This window comes from Topomyia yanbarensis, chromosome 3, assembly GCF_030247195.1.
Source record: "Topomyia yanbarensis strain Yona2022 chromosome 3, ASM3024719v1, whole genome shotgun sequence".
NCBI classification, from domain to species: Eukaryota; Metazoa; Arthropoda; class Insecta; order Diptera; family Culicidae; genus Topomyia; species Topomyia yanbarensis.
In genome coordinates, this window is record NC_080672.1 from 250141652 (window position 1) to 250163172 (window position 21521).

The 21521-nt window shown below is 37.8% G+C and overlaps 1 protein-coding gene across 4 annotated transcripts in view; it reads right to left on the reverse strand.

The window, feature by feature from the left end:
• LOC131689104 (lachesin-like) overlaps positions 1–11732 on the reverse strand; it is a 107975-nt gene extending 96243 nt beyond the window's left edge. Inside the window, exon 1 of one of the 4 annotated variants that reach the window (XM_058973920.1) lies at positions 11594–11732. Coding sequence is in view for 1 of the 4 variants with exons in the window: in XM_058973923.1 (XP_058829906.1) it covers positions 11594–11612 (19 nt within the window). In the remaining 3 variants the exon portion in view is untranslated. Of the gene's footprint in view, positions 1–11123 lie in introns of all 4 variants that reach the window. The other 3 variants (XM_058973923.1, XM_058973922.1, XM_058973919.1) reach the window with 3 other exon arrangements.
• Positions 11733–21521: the final 9789 nt, after the last annotated feature.

Here is a 21521-nt window from a genome sequence, read left to right on the forward strand (position 1 = left end):
GAGATAGCAGATACTGTTCTAACTAATGTGTTCAAATGGGTGAGATGAATAGAGGAGCTAAGATGAATTAGGGAGCAGTTACCCTACTACAGAAAAAATGTTTTTATTTGTCATCTATAAATGATTCCATTTCTGGAGCAGAATATCAAAGCAAATAGCTGTATAACGATTCTCTTCCACGACTGCCCGATAGAGGTGTGTTGAAAACGAAAATTTCAATTAATATATCTGCTCTTTGCATACGAAAAAGTTGTTGAAACTTTTACCATAACAATAAAAATAATACCACGTCCACCGCACAAATCTCAGTAATGGTTCATTAAATTTGTAGCATGGCACATAATCTGCATAGAATAGAATAACCGGACAGCTGAGTGATATTAGCTGAATATTTTCACTAATTGGTTGCGAACATGTTTGGAAAAGGGTAGTCATCTTTTCACAATGTGCACTGGATTTTACTACAAATGTAATAAAATAAATTAAGGCGTTGCTGCGCAATGGGACAATGTCCAATCATCTGTTGATAACTTAAATTGTAAATGTCAAAGATGGATTGTGGTACATATGCCATTCACGCAACAGTCATCATTAAGGGTTTGCAGGCTATTGCATTTTCTGGTGCAGATTATCTGGTCTGGCGATTCAGCAGATAAGCTGCTGGTTCCACACTAATCGTATGTGCGAGTCCTAACTAGGAAGGGTTTTTAGTGAAAACTAGGATCATACCACTAGCTCTGCAATCATCCTGTAGGGGAAGATGGAGTAAAACGCACTCCCTAAGGAAATATGAAGATAACTCAGCTATAGAACATTAATTGGGAGGATTTAATCATTGCTCTCGTTTAGCTAACATTTTTCTGTGTAATCACAATCATAACGCTTTGCAAAATATTCCAAAACATATAAAAAATCCAATTTTTCAAAATCAATAAAAATTAAATCTTTGAAAAATAGGCTGAGCAAAATACGCCACAACAACGGGGCATAATTCACTACAAAAATGGGGCAAATGCACCGCAATAACGGGGAAGAATGCTTGGTGAACAAGCAAGTAGTTTTGTTTTCTGTCGCGTTTTCATGTTAAATGGTCTTAAGCTATGTAATTATTAGGTTTTCAGAACGATTTTTCTGTTTTCGATAAAAAAAATAACAAGATCAGAGAAGAGAGATCATTTTCCCCCGATGCAGCAAAGCTACAAAGCAAAAAGTGGCTTATTTGGAGGATTTTTCATATATAGTGTGTGTGTGTGTGTTAACCTTTCTATCTCCCACTAGCTGGTAGTGATTTACAGAAAAAAGATGTTTGCATGTATTTAGACATTCATGCAAATAACTTGGTTCACGGATTTAGGAAGGTGTTAGCTCAATTGACTTTCCGATGACCCATTTCGTGTACAGAGCCAGACATGTTCCGAGGTCATCATTCCATCAACTAGCCCCGCCTTACTGTAATGTTTGCATCAATTGGATTGCAACATTACAGTAAAACTTTCGATTCCATTTAAGCAGGAAATCGACGCGTATTTAGTATATTGGTTCAATTTGTATATATATATAACACATATGTACTATAAAACTTACCATTTTTGCAGTTTTCTACCTTCATTCCTATCTCCCATTTATGTCTCCTTTGACTCTCATCCACATTTCTTGAATTCCTGCTTATTTAAGAAAGAAAAGGGGAAATAGTAACAAAAAAAAAAAAAAAAAAAAAAAACAAACAAACTGATAGACTCCGTATTTTCCTCAGCGCTTCCGTTTTTCTAGTCCGGTGTCACTGCCCGTTGGCCTTGTGTAAGTTGTTCCATCGGAGATCTCCAAGGAGCTGTAATTGGAGGAAGATCTGACTTCTATCCATAAGTATTAGTTTTTCACATTAATAGATTATATATGTGCACTACAAAACAATCCCTTGTATAATGCAACCATTTTTTTGAACATTTTTATGTACATATACACACATATACACATAAAATAAAAATACATAGATACACACATGTACACATAAAAATATACACATACATTCATACACACATACATATACAATACCTACATACATATACACATTGTAATACATGTTTACATACATACACACATATACACAATTACATACATATACTCGAGTTGAAGGAGGTCCCCACGATGAACAGCTCTACTATACAAGAGATTATTACCACATCACTGGGTGAAAGGGCAGAAGTTAGAGCGTTAAGCCCGTACACAGTGATAATGTGTATAGACCAGGATGATATCAGGACTGTTAACGAGCTAAAAGGTGCACTGAAGCTGCATTTTAACCTGGTCGAGTTGCTCATGACGATCCGGTTAACTAAGGAGTACGTGGGGCTCAGACAGGGATGACTTTTTCATTTTTTTTTTTTGTCGTCTGCTGCTGACAAGGCGCTTGAGGTAGGGCAACTTATGGTTGGGTGCCAATTGAGGGCCACCTCTCGAGTGAATAAAAAAGCGGAGAATTACTTCAGGTGTTTGATATTTGGCAGAAGCTTGCAAGGACCCGGACATATCTATGATGTGTTGGAATTGCGGAAACCTGGACCATCTTACGAGATACAAAGTGCATGTTTGGCGCTCTAGCGGACGGAACGTCCCTCAGACGGATGGCTTCAATTGCCCTGCCCATATACATACATATCACATACACAGATCTACACACATACTTGTACATATATGTATGTAATCATCTTGTTTTCTCCTTACTTTTCTCTGTGTTCTTATAATTATAATCAAGGAATATTTGCGAATAATAATAATAATTGTGTTGTTTCTTATTTATTTATTATTTGTTTTTTTTTATTGGCAGGGAAAACCAAGTATGTTAGGTAAAAAACCCTGCATCTTTTCGATTCTGTTTATACCCCTCCCAATACAGCCCAATATACGCGCCACTAAGCTTTTCCTTTAACAGATTCTCTAACTTTCCTTTTCTACCCTACAAAATAGTTATTTGTTCTTTTGATTCATTTTTATAATTATACCCTATTTCCTATTTATCTACGTATCCTCAATTTCAGAGCAAGAATCTTCTTCACTACCTATTTTGTTGTACATCTCTTCCACCTTTCTGTTAAATTTATTTTTTGTTCTCGCCAAAATTTTCCATTCAGTTTCTGATAATTCTGGTATTTTTTCTTTATTTTCCAATATTGTATTATTCCAAGTTTTTGCTGGTCTGCCTATTTTCCTTTCTTTAAATTCTAATCGTTGAGCAATTTTTAGGGGATGCCCCCTTTCCCTTCTTTGAATATGTGCCCAATATTTAAGCTGCAATACTCTTATTCTGTTCACTGCTGTTTTACCTTTAAGTAATTTTGATACTTTAATCCTACCTCTTGGTCTATCTCTGGAATATTTTAATAATTCTTTTATTATTTGAATCTCGTACCTTGCTATTGATTTTCTGTTTCTTTTTAATAAAGCTGCTCCTTTTAATCCGTATGTCATTGCTGGAGAAATCACTGTCATATAAATCAATTTGGCAATTTTCCAACTTGGTTTAAATTTTCTCATAAATTCTATCACTATCTTTGCACTATTTGTTGCCTGTCTACACCTAATTCTTGTAGTATTTGCTCTATCCAAAGTTTCCGTTAAATATGTCCCCAAGTACCTCATCGTTTTAACAACATTAATTTGGTCTCCATCGATCAGTAGTGTTAATGGTAGTTTTCTGTTTGTTGAAGGTTCCCTAATAATAATTTCACTTTTACTTGGATTTAGCTCTAGTCCTACTTTCCTGAATTCTTCTTTTAATAATTTAACAATGCTGTCCAATTCTTTTACTGACTTCGTTATTATTAATATGTCATCTGCAAAAGCTAAACAAACAGGTAAATGCTTATTATTCAATTCAAGTAGATTTAATGAAGGAAACTTAACCTTAACTTCTTTTAAAATTTTCTGGATTATTAACGTGAATATGTATGGGGACATTGGACAACCTTGTTTAATGCCTTTTCCTTTCATTCTTTTCTCTGTTTCTATGCCTTCCCAAAGAATACTTGTAAACTCATAATTAATTGCCTGTCTAACTCTGTTAATTATATGTTGCGGTACTCCAAGTTCAAACAGTATTTCCTGTATTGAATCCAGATTCACCATGTCAAATGCTTTTTTTATATCTAATGATGCTACGATCACTGTTTCTCCCCTATTCCAGTATGCCTCCATATATCTTCTAACGTAAAACATTTGATCATCAGTTGACCGATTATTAACGAATGCTGCTTGATGATATCCCGGTTCTCCAGAATATTCCTTTAATCTTCTAACTAGCCAAGTTGTATAAATTTTATACCCTACGCTACTCAGTGTTATTCTTCTGAAATCTGCAGTATTTTTTGGGGCTTTCTTCTTGGGTATAGGTATCTGCAGAGCTTCTCTCCATTGGTCCGGTATTTCATTTGTTTCCCATACTTTCCTTATTATTAGCCATAATTCTTCTATTAGTTCATCGTTAGCATATTTAAGATATTCATTTTTAATTCCATCCTTGCCTGATGCTTTACCACTTGTAAGATTTCGAATTATTTCCCTAATTTCGATTTTTGTTGGAGGTTCGGTTAGTTTTTCTTTAACTGGATCATTGGGTATTGTTAAAGTTTGTCCAGAGGAATTTTCTAATTCTGTTATCCATTTTTTCATTGGGATTATTGGGTTTTTGTTTGCTTTGCTTCTAGTAAACTGTTTCAAATAGTTGTATGAACGTTTCACTCTTTCTCCAACTTCAAAATCCTCTAACTCATTGTAGAATTTAATTATTTCTTTTTCTTTGTGTTCTTTTATTTTTGCTTTGTAGAGTTGCCGTTTTATTTTAATTTCCTTTCTATACCATTCAATGTCTATTCCTACCTCTTTTGCTTTTTTCAGTTTCTCTTGTGCGTTTCTAAGATCTTTCAGCGCAGCTTTTCTTTTGGGAGTTATAGGTATTTTTTTGTTCATAAGTACTTCTTTTGCACAAGTGTTAACTTTTTCTACTAATAACCCGTACGCTTTTGTTATATCCAAGTTGTCAATATTTATTTTGTTTTGTTTATTTAGAAGTTGATGATATCTTTTTTGCGTTCTCTCTTCTTGAAGCATTTTAGGTTGTATTTGGATTTTAAGTGATGTTTTATTTGGCTTCCCTGTTCCTTTTCCTTTTGTTATTCCTACCATTATTATTTTGTGATCAGTTCTTATTGATGTCCAGGAAGCCCGAATGAATTTTATTCCAAACATTGGATCAACTCTGTTCACAACATGATCTATTTGGGATTCAGAAGTTCCATTTGTCCATGTTGTCAGCAGTGTTTTATCAAAATTCATTGAACTCACTTTCATATTGTGCATTCTAAGAAACATCTTCATAAAATCTCCGTTTTCATTCGATATTTCGTGCCCTATAAATTCACCTAACAATTCCTTTTCACATTCATCTAAATCGTTTCTTCCAATTTGTGAGTTGAAATCCCCTATTATAATCATTTTATCTTTTTTTGGATTCGCATTTACATAACTACCTAGATCAGCATAGAAACTGTTAGCTCTTTCATTTGGTGCGTGCACATTCACTATAATCAGTTCATCATTATACTCAGTTTTCACCGAGGTCGACATTATGTTTTTATTTATGTTAATTGTTTTTTCTATTGTTATATTTGAATTTTTATTCCTCAATATAGCTAGGCCTCTAGATTTATTTGTAGTATTTTTTTTATCAGATAAAGTCCATTCATAATTTTGAGTTTCGATTTTTACTCCATCTACATTTGCCTCCTGCAAAACTGCTATTGTTATTCCATTATTATATAATTCTTCATCGATTTCCTCCCTTTTCTCTTTTCTGCAACATCCTCTTACGTTAAGTGACGCTAGTTTCAAAATATCCGAACAGTTTTGTTGGTTTTTTATAGTGGCCTTCTTTTTACTAATTACTCTTTTCTCAAACATATTTTCAATACTATCTACTTGTTTCACGCCGTTATATTTATAGACAAACAATTTAATTTCTTCATTCTGAGCTTCCATTCCCTCTGGATCAATTCTTGATATTCCCTCTCCTTTGCTTACAATAACGAATGTCTTTCCTATCATATTTGCCAGAGTTCGCCACAAAACTGTATCAACTTGAAACGTATTTTTCTCTTCCTCTTTCCAACCTAAATAATTATTAATATCAATTAGTAAAGCTTCCGGCAATGCTTTGAATGCTTCTTCATATGGTTTAATACCACTTAACTGATGGCTAACAGCCCACAAAAAACTTGAATTGCTTCGAAGCATTGCTCTCACTTTAATCCTGAAATTCCCCTCTGTAATCCAGTAACATTTATTATTCTCATTGTTCTCTTTCTCTTCTACAAAAATCGCATCTCTCTTCTCATTTCCAACATTGTGGTTCCCTTCCTTCCTGTTCAATTCAACTTCTTCGTTTTTGTTCTTCTCTGTACTTCTTTGCATTATTACCTCTTCTTCAACAAATTTATCTTTTGTGTTCTTATTTCTGTTATCTTCACTATTCCCTTCTCTTTGCTCTTCTCCCTGTTCCTTACTATCATTTGCCACGCTATCATTCTTCTCTGTACTTCTTTGCATTACTACCTCTTCTTCAACAATTTTATCTTTTGTGTTCTTGTTTCTGTTATCTTCACTATTCACTTCTCTTTTCTCCTCTACCTTCTCATTACTATTATTTGCCACGCTATCATAGTGATCGACTCCATTGAAAAAGAGCTCAATAGTTTTTCTATTTTCCTCACAACCTCCACCTACCTCTACTGGCGCGTATATTGGGTTGTATACCCTGACATTACATTGCAACATCCTCCCTACTGCCATTATCGATTCCGTACCCGCCCAGGCTTTATCCTCTTCCAGCCATTCCAGGAATTTTTCGATTTTTTCATCATCAGGTGGTCCGCCAAAACGACCGCCCGCGCCTGCCACAATTTCCGCCTCCACGATCTCCTTAAAGCAATCCATATTTCTACGAATATAAGCTACAACGTTAGCCCTTACTTCCTGAGCTCTTTTTTGGAATTTTTTGTCGAATTTCATCCAGCCTATCGGATTTTTATATAAATACATATAGATATATATTATTCGAACCATAATTTATTAAAACTATCAATTTACCAGTGATTTGCTGGACAACCGCGTAAAAAAAACAGTTACCATCTCCTGGAACCTTGACAATTTTGATCTTTTGCGCATTATACATGCTCACGTCCACTATTTTAAGCATATTTTGCTTCTCCGTCTGACTCATTTTCCAAAATTATCACAATATCACAATAATTCGACAGCTATCTTTCTAATATCAACCGGTCACCAGTGATGATAGATTGGGTTTGATATTTTTTATTCTAATTTCGCGCTCAATTATCTCACGACGCACCGATTCAATACACATACACACCAATCCACCTCTCGTCAGAGTCCCACACACCGAACGCTCCCACCCGCGAGTCACCCAACAGCAACGATGCAACACCACGCAATCACTCTCTACTCCGTGTGTAAGCAATCGCTCCCAAGAACCAACACATACACCGTCCATAAGAACTCTCTGTTTCTCATTATCAAGCACGACTCACACGACACATCATGCTTTCGTGACCGGTACGGAACGTCAAGACTAGTCACATGCAGCTAAATGGAGGCACTCACACACAACATCAACAGCATGGCACGTGTGAACGGGCACACGAGAAACGCATTCAACCCATCCTGACGAAACGGTAACGCTAGGTTGACGTCAATGGAAGCCGATGCATCGCCCGAATCGTGCTTTAGGATGTACTACCCTCAACCTCTACTCTGCATAGAGCCACTCGGCTCTCCAACACGGAAGCTCCCGCTCAAACACTCCTCACGCTCATTCCTGCAGCAAGCAACCGAAGATGTCAAGCAATGCATTAATTAGTCCTAACTAACACCTCTACATGCACAGACTCACAAAGAGGCACCCACTTTCACAACAATCTCGATAGACTCCCTCCGACCCACACTGCCGATCACCGATGGAAAGCACAGACTGGCACCATCGCCCCCAGAATCCATCGCAAAACCACAGCAAAACCAGGACCCCTGTCAACGTGCATCAATGCATCGATCCTCAGCTCAACATTCCCGAATGCTGATAAAACAACTTTTTGTCCACTGGCCCTTCTCTGCAATAGTGCCATTAACTATACATACTCTATTTACAGGCGCCGCTCGCCTGCCCGTCTGTCTGCCAACATATGCCTCATTCAACATCACACACGAAACGAGTCTGACATAAACACAACGCCAAATAAGCACCTGAGAGATACGCTGGATTAAGCTCTTTCCCAGCAAGTGAAGTCGAGTGAACCTCCACCCCACTCCATCGCCGATGTGGAAAACAGACTGGGGATCCAATCAAAATACTGTACTCGAAGAGATCTCAGCAAAACCTCCACAATCACTTTCAGCTGATGCGGGGGGTAAAAAAAAAAATTATAAGCTTGTGTACAAGTGACAGCATATCTCTAATTCGACCACACTCGCCTCCCGCCACAACATCCCCGCCACAAACCCGCATGATCCATCCAGACCCAAAACCCGCTACCGCGGAATCCGCCGCAAAATGCAAAAAAAAATTATACATATATACATAACAGAAGACAGGAGTTGGAAACAGAAAACACGCACACTCCCCACCTGAGTCTCTCAGCGTACAGTGAGGAACCCAACCCGCCGACACCGCACACCACTCCTCCACCATCGCATCCCATCCATCAGTGCTCCTTCAAGCACACACACCAATTACGCTCCGAACAAGTGGATAGACTGAACACGCTTAGCGCACAAAATTCACAGTAGACGAAGCCGAAGACAATACAGGTAGAATATACGCCATCTGTCCAATCTGGTCGATGTCTTCGTGTAGGTGAACTGCATAAAAACTCAATCTGTTCCCATATCCCCGCTCACCTCTCCCCCTGAACCATGCTCCGCGGCAGGGATGCTAGGTATATTTGCGAAAACTACCGCACACTTATGTTAATAGTACCACTTATTCGTCACTATTAAAGCATATATCCCCAAACATACGATTACGGCCCAAAAGCCAACCGCCAAATTCAACCCCGAATGGAAACTCCAGACCAGCCGTTACTAGTCGAACACAGTTCACAACAGTTTATGAAAGAGAAAACTTTTCTCTTTCGTTTACTACCAACATCTGTGATTGGCGTATAACGGCCCGTCCGGAATCTCCACTCAAAGCGGACCCCGACAGTCGTCCACCAGGCCGCAACCATATGTTTGTCGAGATGTAATTATAATGTAATAGAAAAATTAAATTGACGCAATGTATGGTAGAAATTAGATAATTAAAGGTATACGACCCGTCACAATGTAGTACTGATACCAGCAGACATACCCAACACAAAAAATCAAACAGAAAACATACTAATTGGCCACACTTCCTCCTGTATATACACGACGTAGGTATGAGTAAGGAAAAAAAGCAACACACAAAAAATATATCCAAGTCCAAGCAAGCCATGCTTGACAAATTAAATAAAAATATTCCAACTGGAATTCTCTCACCGCATTCCGCCGTTATGGTCCTCTCCATGCCTCCTCGCAGATGTCTATGTGGTACTTGCTTCGATATGTATCCTCACACAAACTTGCAACACGTTTTGATTTTTTTCTCTCGCACGACAGTAAACACTTGCATCAGAGAGCTGGAGTTTTTCTTTTTCTCTACGAAACTACAATTCGTATACAATGATGCCAAAGCATCAGCTCACGCTACCATCCCATTGGCATACTCCAGCCCCCATTGACTCTCAACAACTAATTCTTGGAGGATTTTTCATATATAGTGTGACAAAATAAGAAATAACGTTAAAAATAGAATATGCTTTTTAATTATTATATCATGCACTGATATAATAGTAAAACAGCATCCACAAGAGCGGGAAATCGGAAAATGTTGCACGAATCACAATAATTGAATGAGAAGAGCACGTTATTGTTTTTTGTTTATGTCTCGGGCTGCTATTGACAAACAATTATCAAACTTTGATAGTGTATGTTTATTATGGCGGACTTCCGGCTGGTGTTACCTTTTTCTAGAAATTTTCAAAAATTTTGTATATAAGCAAGGGGTGCGTTTTGGCCCGAGGGTGTGTTACCCCACCTAAAAATCGAAAAATCGTTTGAGAAATGTGCTGAGAACAGAAGGTGGATTTCTGTAATGTAATGTAGTAACAAGGATTTGTTTTGTTTTGGTGCAGATTATTGTTGTTAGTTAATATCTAAATTCTTTTTCTATTTCTGAGAGAGTGCCTTTACAAAAAAAACTTAGAACTACAACGTATCTAAAACGGATCGATACGCACTCTCGTTCGTGTACCGACGTGCTAGTATTTCGAATCGTTACATAATTATTTCGTAAGCAAGATCACATGAAAAGTATACTTCGGGGTATTGCCCGTCTAAAATTGGCCATCAAAAGATTTAATTATCAAAACTATCTGCCGGATTCCAGTATTTCGGGAATATGTGAATATCCCAACAAACAACGAAAGCTGACAAGCCTTTGATTCGAGAGAATAAGCTGAACAAGAACTGTTGAAGCCATTATCCAGCAAAATTGTTTGTTGGGATAACACTAAAATCTTTTTTTTGTGGACAAAACAATTTCGATCACGTTTTTGCCTGTTTCGAAACACTGTGCAATGGTAGAAGTAAACAAGTTTCACTAAAAATTAGTGAAAATATTTATATATCTCAATTTCTCGTCTAATAATGCTGGTATTCTTTCAGAGGTAGTACCGCGATTGGCAGCTTTTGTGATTACTTACAAGAAAAACCTTTATGCCATTTACCTACTTTCAAGCATTCCGTATTCGGCTGCAACTAAAGACTAATTGCAGGCAATAGCAATTGTAACAATTTAATGCATTTGTGTAAGTTAGACAAATGAGTATATAACACTTCGTATGACTACCCATTTAATTACAAACCATGTTTGATAAATTGAACCACTTGACACTAGAATTTAATCTCCAGAAACTTCACACAAAATACCCCCCATAACTATCCTAATTCAGTTAGTACATAAGATAAAACTTTCTCACAACGCATCCAATTATTGCTCCATTATACTGTTGGGGTTTATGCATTACTTTTCATTCTATTCCCGTTAAATCAGTTATGGCGAACTTTTCCGGTTTTCTGACCAAACAAAACTGAGTGTTGCTGACGTTTATCCAATTACGCAAAACTGTAAATCTAGTTGATAGTAACGGTCGTGGCAACGTTGACAACTAGCATCACAAATCCAATTTATCACCACGGTCTGCACTTCTGGGGGCACTAAAGCGAGCAATTTGCACCACGAGATAGGCTTGGAACGGTAAAACTTTTCCCACTTCGTTATCATCACTTGGCACCCTATTTGAAATTTCCCGGTAAGTGTGTGCTTCTTTCCATTACACTTTCTACCACTTTCACATTCAGCCAGTTACCGCAGGGTCAATCCCAGCTGCAATCCAACGAGTCATGCCGAGTAATCACCGTTTCGTTTTATTTTATCGCTACATCTTACCATCCGACAAATGGATCATCCCCAATCGCCATCGAACCACGCACAATAATCGGCACAGAACGACACCAACCGCTCCTAACAGCAGCTGCTATGTTTCGGTTCACTTCCCGATCCGGTTACAGAAGCACACCAAGTAACGATCGAAAAAGGACTGACTGTTGTATTTTTGCTATGGTTGAAGCTGCCATGAAAGGATGCCTTTCACACCAAAACAATATAACAGCGCATGTCCTTTCCAATCAACGGATCCTGCAAGCCGAATCCAACGCGAACAGAGCACACTGTTGCATTGGAAACGAGCATCATCGTGACTTCATTCATTCACAATATCGTACAGTATTCCTTGGAATGCAGTTCGAAATATTTAATTTTGCTCCACATAACTGCTTTGTATGAAATTCCGGCGAATCGACAATCCCCGGAAGGGAAGAAAAATCATTCGCCTGTTGGCGCCAAGCTGGTGAATACCGATTCCAAATTCCTAGTTTCCAGAGAAAAGCAACCAATGTGGTTACGGACAATTCTACCATATCACGTCCAGAACTAAATTAACGATTTTGTATATCAGGTACAAGATCTAGCGTAGCTTTGTTTGCAGAATAAAAAATACAATGTTGAAAACAGAATAGCGCCAAGACTGATACTGGAACAGATTAATCGTGCTCTATCCCGAACAAAAAGAAACATCAACATTATAATAGAATGCGACTTTCGAGAAAAATTGTTTTAATAATCCGGCCTCGATAAAAGAAGAAGAAAAAATCGCCAAAAGATTTAGGTTAAATGGCATTTTCTTCAGATCGGGATATACTTGGTCTACATCGGCTGTGGAGCTCTAACTGACAGAGAAAACAGAAGAACGGGAGGAGGAAATGAAACGTTTCCGATTTATTAGGCACACAGCCTTTCAAGGAACGAATCGAATCAAGTCAGAAGATATAGAAAAGAAAAATAAATAAAATACTACTCGGTTTTGCGGTTTCATCACTTCATCATTCACGGATCTGTGGTTTCTTAGTTTAACCGGATACGTTTACCATGGTTCGTGCTGTTTTATTAAGAAAACAAAGGATATTAAATTATCGGGAAGTTCTTTAAAGACCTTCTGCCTATTTCGTCGGAAATAGGCCTTGGACATGAGTCGAATTGGGAGCGGAGTACGCTGTCGGAAATGGAAGTCGCCTCGGATTTGACATTCATCGTAACAAGTTTGCAGTTTTAGTTTCTGTATTAATTTCGTAAAATATTAAAATAAACTGTCCCTATCGGCCCTAGCGGGACACATATTATAAAATGAGTTATGTAGCGGTACTCCAGCCAACGGTCGACATTGAGTTTGTGCACAATGTTGTTAGCATGGCCTTGGTATAACAATCCTTTGGCGGACAGAACAGAAGATTCAAGGTAAAGACGGACACCATACGGTTAAATTACAGATTCACTAGGGCAATGCTCGTGCTTTTCTATCAAAATAATTTACTATGTTTAAGTATTATAATTTTACCCAAATAGTTATTCCTCATTGAATAGTAATATTTGCGTTTCGGATTCCCTTCATCAGTAACTAGCACTAGACCAGTTAGATGATAAATCAAAACTAGCACCAAAATTGGCACTTGGTTAGACGATAAATCTAAACAACTTCCTGGTTCCGAGTTCGGTAGCCAAGCACAGAAGATCTTGTTTGCTGGTGAGAACGCGGAACCCGAAATGTCATTTGATTCGAGAACCAAATCCTTGGTACCATGCAAAAAATTTCCAAAGAAAAAATAAAAATTTGGATTGAATCAATTTTTTGTACGAGAATGCACAGCACCTAACATTTTGCAACTCTTTCGATGTCACTCGGGACCAGCAAGTTATTTATATGTCACGAAAGATGCATGACTTTTTGGGTTTAACATCGAATTAGTGCCAATTTTAGTGCTAGTTTAAACCTATCCTAATCTTACTAGGTCGAAAGTCTGGTAGTAGATATTGATGAGCAGAATCCGACACGCAAAAACTCTAGGCATTGTACTCTCAATCAGAGAACATTAGGTCCAAAATATTTTTTTTCCATTTTAAATTTTTCGCATAATTCCAATTGATGGAGCTAAAAAGTTCACACCAAATTTACTAAATTATGTTGGAAAGTATGAAGAGCTGGTATATGTAAAGATAATTGCGAGGCAGGGCAGATAAAGACGCAACTTGGTGTTAATGTTTTCTTGACTCCTTAAAGGGGAACAAATATGTGAAAATTTACTCCAGAGTATTGTAAAATTTCGCCGACAAAACTATCGTTTAATTTTATTTCACGAGTCAACTTGTGCTATGTATCGTGCACATAAAAGGAACCATGATATATCGTCGCTGTTGTGCTATCTTATGACAAACGCCATTTTGGGGTAAACTGAGTTAGATATGCCACATTATTTGTCTGAAAAATCTCTACAAAGTGGCGTTTACAGAATTTTGACAATCTGCTTGGTTACTTAGATATAGCGAGAAACGCGCTGAGAAATTTTTAATTTTTTACTTCAAATGACTGTGTCTAAGGATTGGCTCAAATTATCTTGATGTAAAGGATGTTTTTATATGTAAAACTATCTGAGAAACACAATGGCATAATCATTTTCAAAAGAAAAATGCATGAATTGTGAGAAAAATGCAATTTAAGTTTTAAAGTGGAAATGTAGCATATTTGGCAACACTGTGACCAAAAATAACTATTTTTTCTAGATTCCCTCACTCATTTCCATCAAATTGCATCTCATCGATTGGTCATAGACCAAATGAAGCCAAAGATATGAATAAAAGTTAATAATTGCTGATTTTTTTTTCTATGGAAAATTTTCCATGCACGATTATGACACGCTATACAAATTTTGTCATCAATACACACCTATGACACGTATGAGTGCGAATTTTGTTTACATTTATAGTGAAAACTCGCAACATAGTCAACCGATCTTTGTAATATTTGAGAGATTAATACAGAATATATATATATATATATATATATATATATATATATATATATATATATATATATATATATATATATATATATATATATATATATATATATATATATATATATATATATATATATATATATATATATATATATATATATATATATATATATATATATATATATATATATATATATATATATATATATATATATATATATATATATATATATACGTTACGAGGAAACCTTCCGAAGCTAGAGCAGACATCGCAACCATATCCGCTGACCGATCATAATCGATCCAAACGATCGGTGCAACGCTGATATGCTGAGCCAGCTGAATGCCACACGCGATGCCAACGTGGAAGCGGCCAACGTGGACAACGTGGACATCGGACGATACTGGAGCAGACTTGGTATTGCTGACTAGGTTAAACATAGTTTATAAGAGGCAGTTGATAGAAAAATTAAATTAGTCTTAGCTGTGAGTTGTAACATAACGATCATAAGTGAATAAATATTTTTTTATAAAACTCTGACACATCAGAGTATTACTGGCGCAGTCTCGGAAAAAGTGGTGTTGGTTCGCGAGTGAAGTGGAAATTTAGTGAAAATAAATTGAAAAGACTTCTCAGAATTCAACGTAAAGATCAGAGATTTAAGTTCGTGTACAGAACAACCAATCAGCCGGCAAGAAGCCATCATTGAGTGAATATCAAGCGATTCGCGCTGATTGCAAATTGAAGATCGCCACCGGACCTCAACTCTCAACGCGCACTAGGACTCCAGATGAAGCTCAACAGTGCTCTTCTGTAAGTAACAAAAACCTTTTATTAATTAACATTGTGACTAAGCAAATACTAATCAGTGGTTCAAAGTGAACATTTGAAAAACTACGGTATATTGAAATTAGATACATTGCATGAGACGTGCTAATACGTTTGACAAAAATAGAAACATGGCACAAGAAGTTAACGCCCAAGAGCTGTTGGACCAAATCCGCGAGCTCAAGGAAAATCAAAACGCGTTAGTGCACACAATTAATGCAATGCGCGATAGGGCGGAAGATCCATTCTTAAATTTCCGGACTCCCGACCCAATTAAAAATCTTGCCACATTCAGTGGAAATAAAAAAGAAACTCAAGCTTGGCTTGAGGATACTGAGAACACGCTCGACTTGTTTGAGAGTTACGCGGGATCACCGTATTACGAACAAATAATAAGAGCGATCAAAAATAAAATAACAGGCGAAGCAAAAGAAGTATTGATCGCAGCAGGCAACCCAAAAGATTGGCAATCAATTAAAGAGGCGCTGCTTAATTCCTATGGAGACAGACGGGATTTAACATCGCATATCCAGTCACTCTTTTACGTACGCCAAGGGAAAAAGACCCTTAGCGAATTTTACAATAAAGTCAAATCGATAGATACAGCAATAAAAAGCACCGCAGCCGTGATGGACGACTATAAATCCTCCACCAAAGCGATTAACACCTTAATCAGTTTGATGTCGGTAACCCGATTCATAGACGGTTTAAACGACACGCTTAGCATGCATGTGCGAAGCTACCGGCCGGAGTCGCTGGAAGAAGCATATAATATTACTGTACAATACGCTAATGCAGCGTACAGAATGAAGCTAGACAATAAGCGAAGACTCCATATCAAGAAGACTGATATCTCTTTCCTTCCCCCATACAAACGAGAAGCGACAGAGGTTACAGCGCCTCTATTGGAAGAAGGGAGGAAGCTTTATGTAAAAATGTATATGTGTGTGTGCATCACTATGGAAAGTACCACCTTTACCCGCAAGTGGCGTTGTTGTTACTGTCTCCGGATTCTGGACAGAGTTGCCAGTCTTCTTGATATGGAGTCTTCGCAATAAGTCAACAGCCCCCACCTCTAAGCCAAACTCTTTTAACAAACCAAATAAACCGTACCAAAACTCAAATTCGGCAGACAACCAAAATTATAATGCAGGGTACCCCCAAAACTTTAACAAGCCTGGACCCTCAGGAAAATTTAAATCGCATAGACAAAACCTAGACGAAGACGTTTCGATGCGAACAGTGAGGTCAAAAACCCAGAATCTAAACAACCACGAGGGAGAAACCGAACATCATGAGCCAGAAAATGACACCCCTCGACAAGAAGAGTTCACGTTAGATTCAGATGACGACGACTATTTTCTAGCCGACGAACTAAATTTTCAAATAGTTCAAGAAAAAAATCAAGGGCCATAGCCAACAACAATTTCATTCCTTATATAACGATAATGACTAGCAAAGGAGAAATGAAATTTTTGATCGACACAGGCGCGAACAAAAATTACATTTCGCCAATGCACGTAAATCTAGAAAACTGCAAATCAGAAACCGGTATCCAAGTAACTAACATACAAGGCACGCACAATATCGAAAAATCAACCTCATTTGACATTTTTCAGATAAAGAAAAAATTAAAATTTTACATATTCAAATTTCACGATTTTTTTTGACGGACTAATTGGTTACGAGTCATTACGGGACATCAAAGCACAAATTGACATTTCCAAAAACAAACTTAAAGTTGGTAGAAAGGAATTTACTATGCAGAAAAGATTCCCACTTCAAAATAAAATTAATCTAACCGAGCAAAATTTTCAATATATTCCGGTACAGACAATAAAAGATGGAGACTTTTGCATTCAAAACGAATTGCATCTAGGCAAATTTTCAATACTACCCGGGCTATATCGAAGCACAAATAAAGTAGCGATATTAGCAATGAACAACCACTCTGAAACACCATTGGAAATTAACCTAAACGAAATAAAAATCAAGACAGACCAATACCAAGTGCTACAAGAACCACTCAGCCAGGAAGAAAATCAGAAATATCATTTTCGAGAGGACCACATGAATGAAGAAGAAAAGAAGGCATTGAAATACATCATTAACCAGAACAAAGAAATACTCTACACAGATTCTGAAAAGCTCACATTTACCCATAAAATCAAACATAATATCAGGACCGCTGACAACATCCCAATATACACGAAATCCTATAAATATCCACAAATTTTTGAAAAAGAAATCCAAACGCAAGTGCGTAAGATGCTAAATGACGGCATTATTAAAGAATCGATATCGCCATACACTTCCCCCGTATGGATTGTACCGAAGAAAGCCGATGCATCCGGACAAAAGAAATCTCGTTTAGTCATCGATTATCGAAAATTAAACGAGAAAACCATTAACGACAAATATCCGATTCCGGATATAACAGACATACTGGACAAATTAGGTAGGGCTCGATATTTTTCAACAATTGATTTAGTGTCAGGTTTTCACCAGATACAATTAGCAGAAGAAGATACCGAAAAAACTGCGTTTTCTGTAAATTCAGGGAAATACGAATTTACCAGAATGCCTTTTGGCTTAAAAAACGCACCCGCCACCTTTCAGCGAGTAATGGACTGCATACTGCGCGAGCTAATAGGAGTGTGTTGTTTCGTCTACATGGACGACATTATCATTTTCTCTAGTTCACTGCAGGAGCACCAAAACGATCTGATTCGAGTAATGAAAAAGCTGAAAGATGCTGGTCTGAAGATTCAACTAGACAAATGCGAATTCTTCAGAAAAGAGGTTCAATTTCTCGGGCACACCGTGTCAGAAGACGGAGTAAAACCCAACGCTGATAAAATCGAAAGCATAAAAATCTGGCCAATGCCAAAATGTGAAAGAGAACTTAGACAATTTCTCGGTACACTAGGCTACTACCGGAGGTTTATAAAAGATTTTGCCAAAGTGGTAAAACCAATGACCAAACTATTGAGGAAGGATACTGAGTTCAAAATAACGACCGAAATCGAAGAATGTTTTCATAAATGCAAAAAGATTCTTTCAATGGACCCTGTGTTAATGTACCCAGATTTTACTAAAGAATTTACATTAACAACAGATGCGAGCGACTATGCTATAGGAGCCGTTCTCTCCCAGGGACCAATTGGCAAAGATAGACCGATTGCATACGCCTCACGTACTCTAAGCAAAACAGAAGAGAACTATTGCACTACAGAAAAAGAGCTATTGGCAATCGTGTGGGCCGTGAAACATTTTCGACCATATCTGAATGGGAGAAAATTTAAATTAGTAACGGATCACCAACCATTGACCTATTCCCTAACAAACGCAAACAGTAAGATCGTTCGTTGGAAACTTGATCTAGGCGAGTTTGACTACGAAATTATGTACAAACCCGGTAAGCAAAACGTCGTTGCCGACGCTCTTTCAAGAATAAATCCTACAATAGAAAACCAGACAATAAACGCAAACTCTCAATATAGCATAGAGGTAGAACCATCCTCAAGCGAAAGCGACGACCTGGAAACAATTCATTCGGCAGACACGAGCGACGACTATTTTATACCATGCACTGAAAAATCCATTAATTCTTTTAGGAACCAAATAATTTGTAACCGTCGTTACAAGTCCCGATGATTTTTATGTGCATTTTTGTATTTTTTTAAACTGTTGTGTTTCTTAATGTTAATGTTAGTAGGGTTAGTAGTAAAATAAATAAATAAATATATATATAAAATGTAAATAGTAGGGACAAATACACATCACACATAATTGTAAATAAAAACATTGGGCTGGAATGGGTCGAAACTGTAATACGAAGAAATACACCCCTGAAAGGGGTGGTGATAGGTTACACCTGGAATGGAAATAGCAATGGTGGGTGGCGGTAGTAAGGGAAGAGGAAATTGAAAGTACACGGTCATTAGTACAACGGCGTTCGTGTGTATAAGAAGTGAGTGGAAAGTATTTCTAAATTGTGAGACTGGACTTAACCGACGTCTTGGAGATCCAGAATTCTTCTGTTCATTCAGGTAAATGGCTCCATTGAACCTATCCTGGTACTGTATGTCTCACGTTCGCTATATGTCCCATTTAGGACCTTTTTTGTAACCGATTGAATTCCTCACTGCACACGTTTCGGCCTAGGCAGAGGAATCTGCCGAAGTCTAACTGTCAAAGAGTTAGCCTACAGGTGTCACAGAGCCCTGTGAACCCTCGGGCAGTGTGCCCTAAGCGTAAAGGAGGGCCCTTCTCGGTGAAGCCAATACGGTATCGTCCGTGGCCCATCGATCGAGCCAAAGAAGGAAGACGCCGTACAGTTTCCTTCCCGCCACGCCACCCATCCGCCATCACAATCCGCTGGCGTCATCGCGAGCCACGGGTATTGGAACGCCATAGCAGTGCCACCAGCCCCAACAGCGAACCCAACGAGCATCGTCCGGAATCTTCAGCGAGCGCTCGCAAGCATCGAACACCACGTGCAACGTAGCAGCACCGGTACGTACCGCAACGGAATCTTACCCATATTGAACCCGTACAATAGCCCAATAAACCACACCACACACACCCACACCTAGTTTGCTTTTTTTTATTTAAATAAATTTCGTTTTTTACTGTAAATTAGCTTTTCCACTTCCAACCATAAAACATCCCAGAAATACAATAGTTTTGTGCACCACCTTGTTCCGCGAAGCCCCTCCGATTACCCAGTAGCAAGCCGACCCGGAGATCACAGTATCCACGGTCTCTTGCTCTGTGAGCTTGTTCGGGAGTATCTGTCGCAGAAGAGATATTACTTGGCGACCAACGTAAATTCGTGAAAGGTAATCGGAGGTCCGATTAGTGTAAAAATCTAAGGATTTTTAACAGGGCGGTAGGAGAGTACACATTCAGATCCTCTGATTGTGTAGCAATCCAATCGCAGCATAGAACAAAGTAGACAAGGAAAATTGCCAGACATTGGTCTAGGATCGTGTTCGGAAAGTGCGAATAAAGAGATTAGCACAAGCAACAGTAAAAATTTGATTTGATAACCGGATTCTGAAACTACAAACTTGGCGCACCAACACTAAATACTTACACTAATACAATTCTAAAAGGTCCTGAATGAACCAAAAACTACACTATACAATAACAAATATACAAAAGATAGCACGAACGATCAAATTGATCTTACAATTAATTAATTTTCTTAAATTGTACTATATTATTTCTAATTTATTATTTATCCTACTACTTTCTTAATTCAAATTTAACTCATTTTAATTTGTGAAATAAAAACTTTATTGATTTTCCGTTAAATTAAACACGATGAACTCTGAATTTTCGCTCCAATATCGCTCCCTGAATGTAAATCACCTTCTGGACGATGAATTGGAGCACGAACTTGCCATACGAAATGCAGATTTTACTAGTGGTGAATCTAGAGATATTAAAAGAAGAAAGTTACGCAGAGCAATGAAAATCGAGCGAGAAACTAACAATTTTGAAACACGAGAAATAGAAGATGAAAAGTGTGAGGAAGAGTTCCATCTGATTGATGAGAAACTCGCTAAGATTCAGTATGCTTTAGAAAATAGAAAAACTAGGAAGTCAGAGATGACACAGTTGCAAACACGATTGGTTCATTTGTATTTTCGGTTGCTGCGGTTGAGGAAGAAATTTGATACCATGGGCTTGGAAGAAACAGCCATGATGTTGTTGAATGAATACTTCTCATGGTTGTCTACTGACCCAGATGCGGCAAGGGAGACAGAAGCAAGAATTCTGAATGAAATGAGTAAATTAAGCGTCCTAGAGCCTGAGACAGAGAATACCGATTCTGATGATGAAGGGGATGTTTCTATTTTGGGGAATAGGAAATCAACAAAAACTATGAGTTCTACTCCAGCAACTTTGGGAAGGAAATCAAAAAGCTCAGAGGATCTTTTCCATAGATTGATCGTGCATATTGATAAGATCGTTGCGTCTAAGCTGAATGGCTTGGACAATAGAGTGGAAACCAATATGCAGGCAGCAAATTCGAGAGGAAAGCAAATGAAAAGTAAGACTGAGGAAGGCAAGAAGAACAATGAAAAGAAGAAGATGATGAGGGAAATTAAGAGCAGAGCTCAACCAA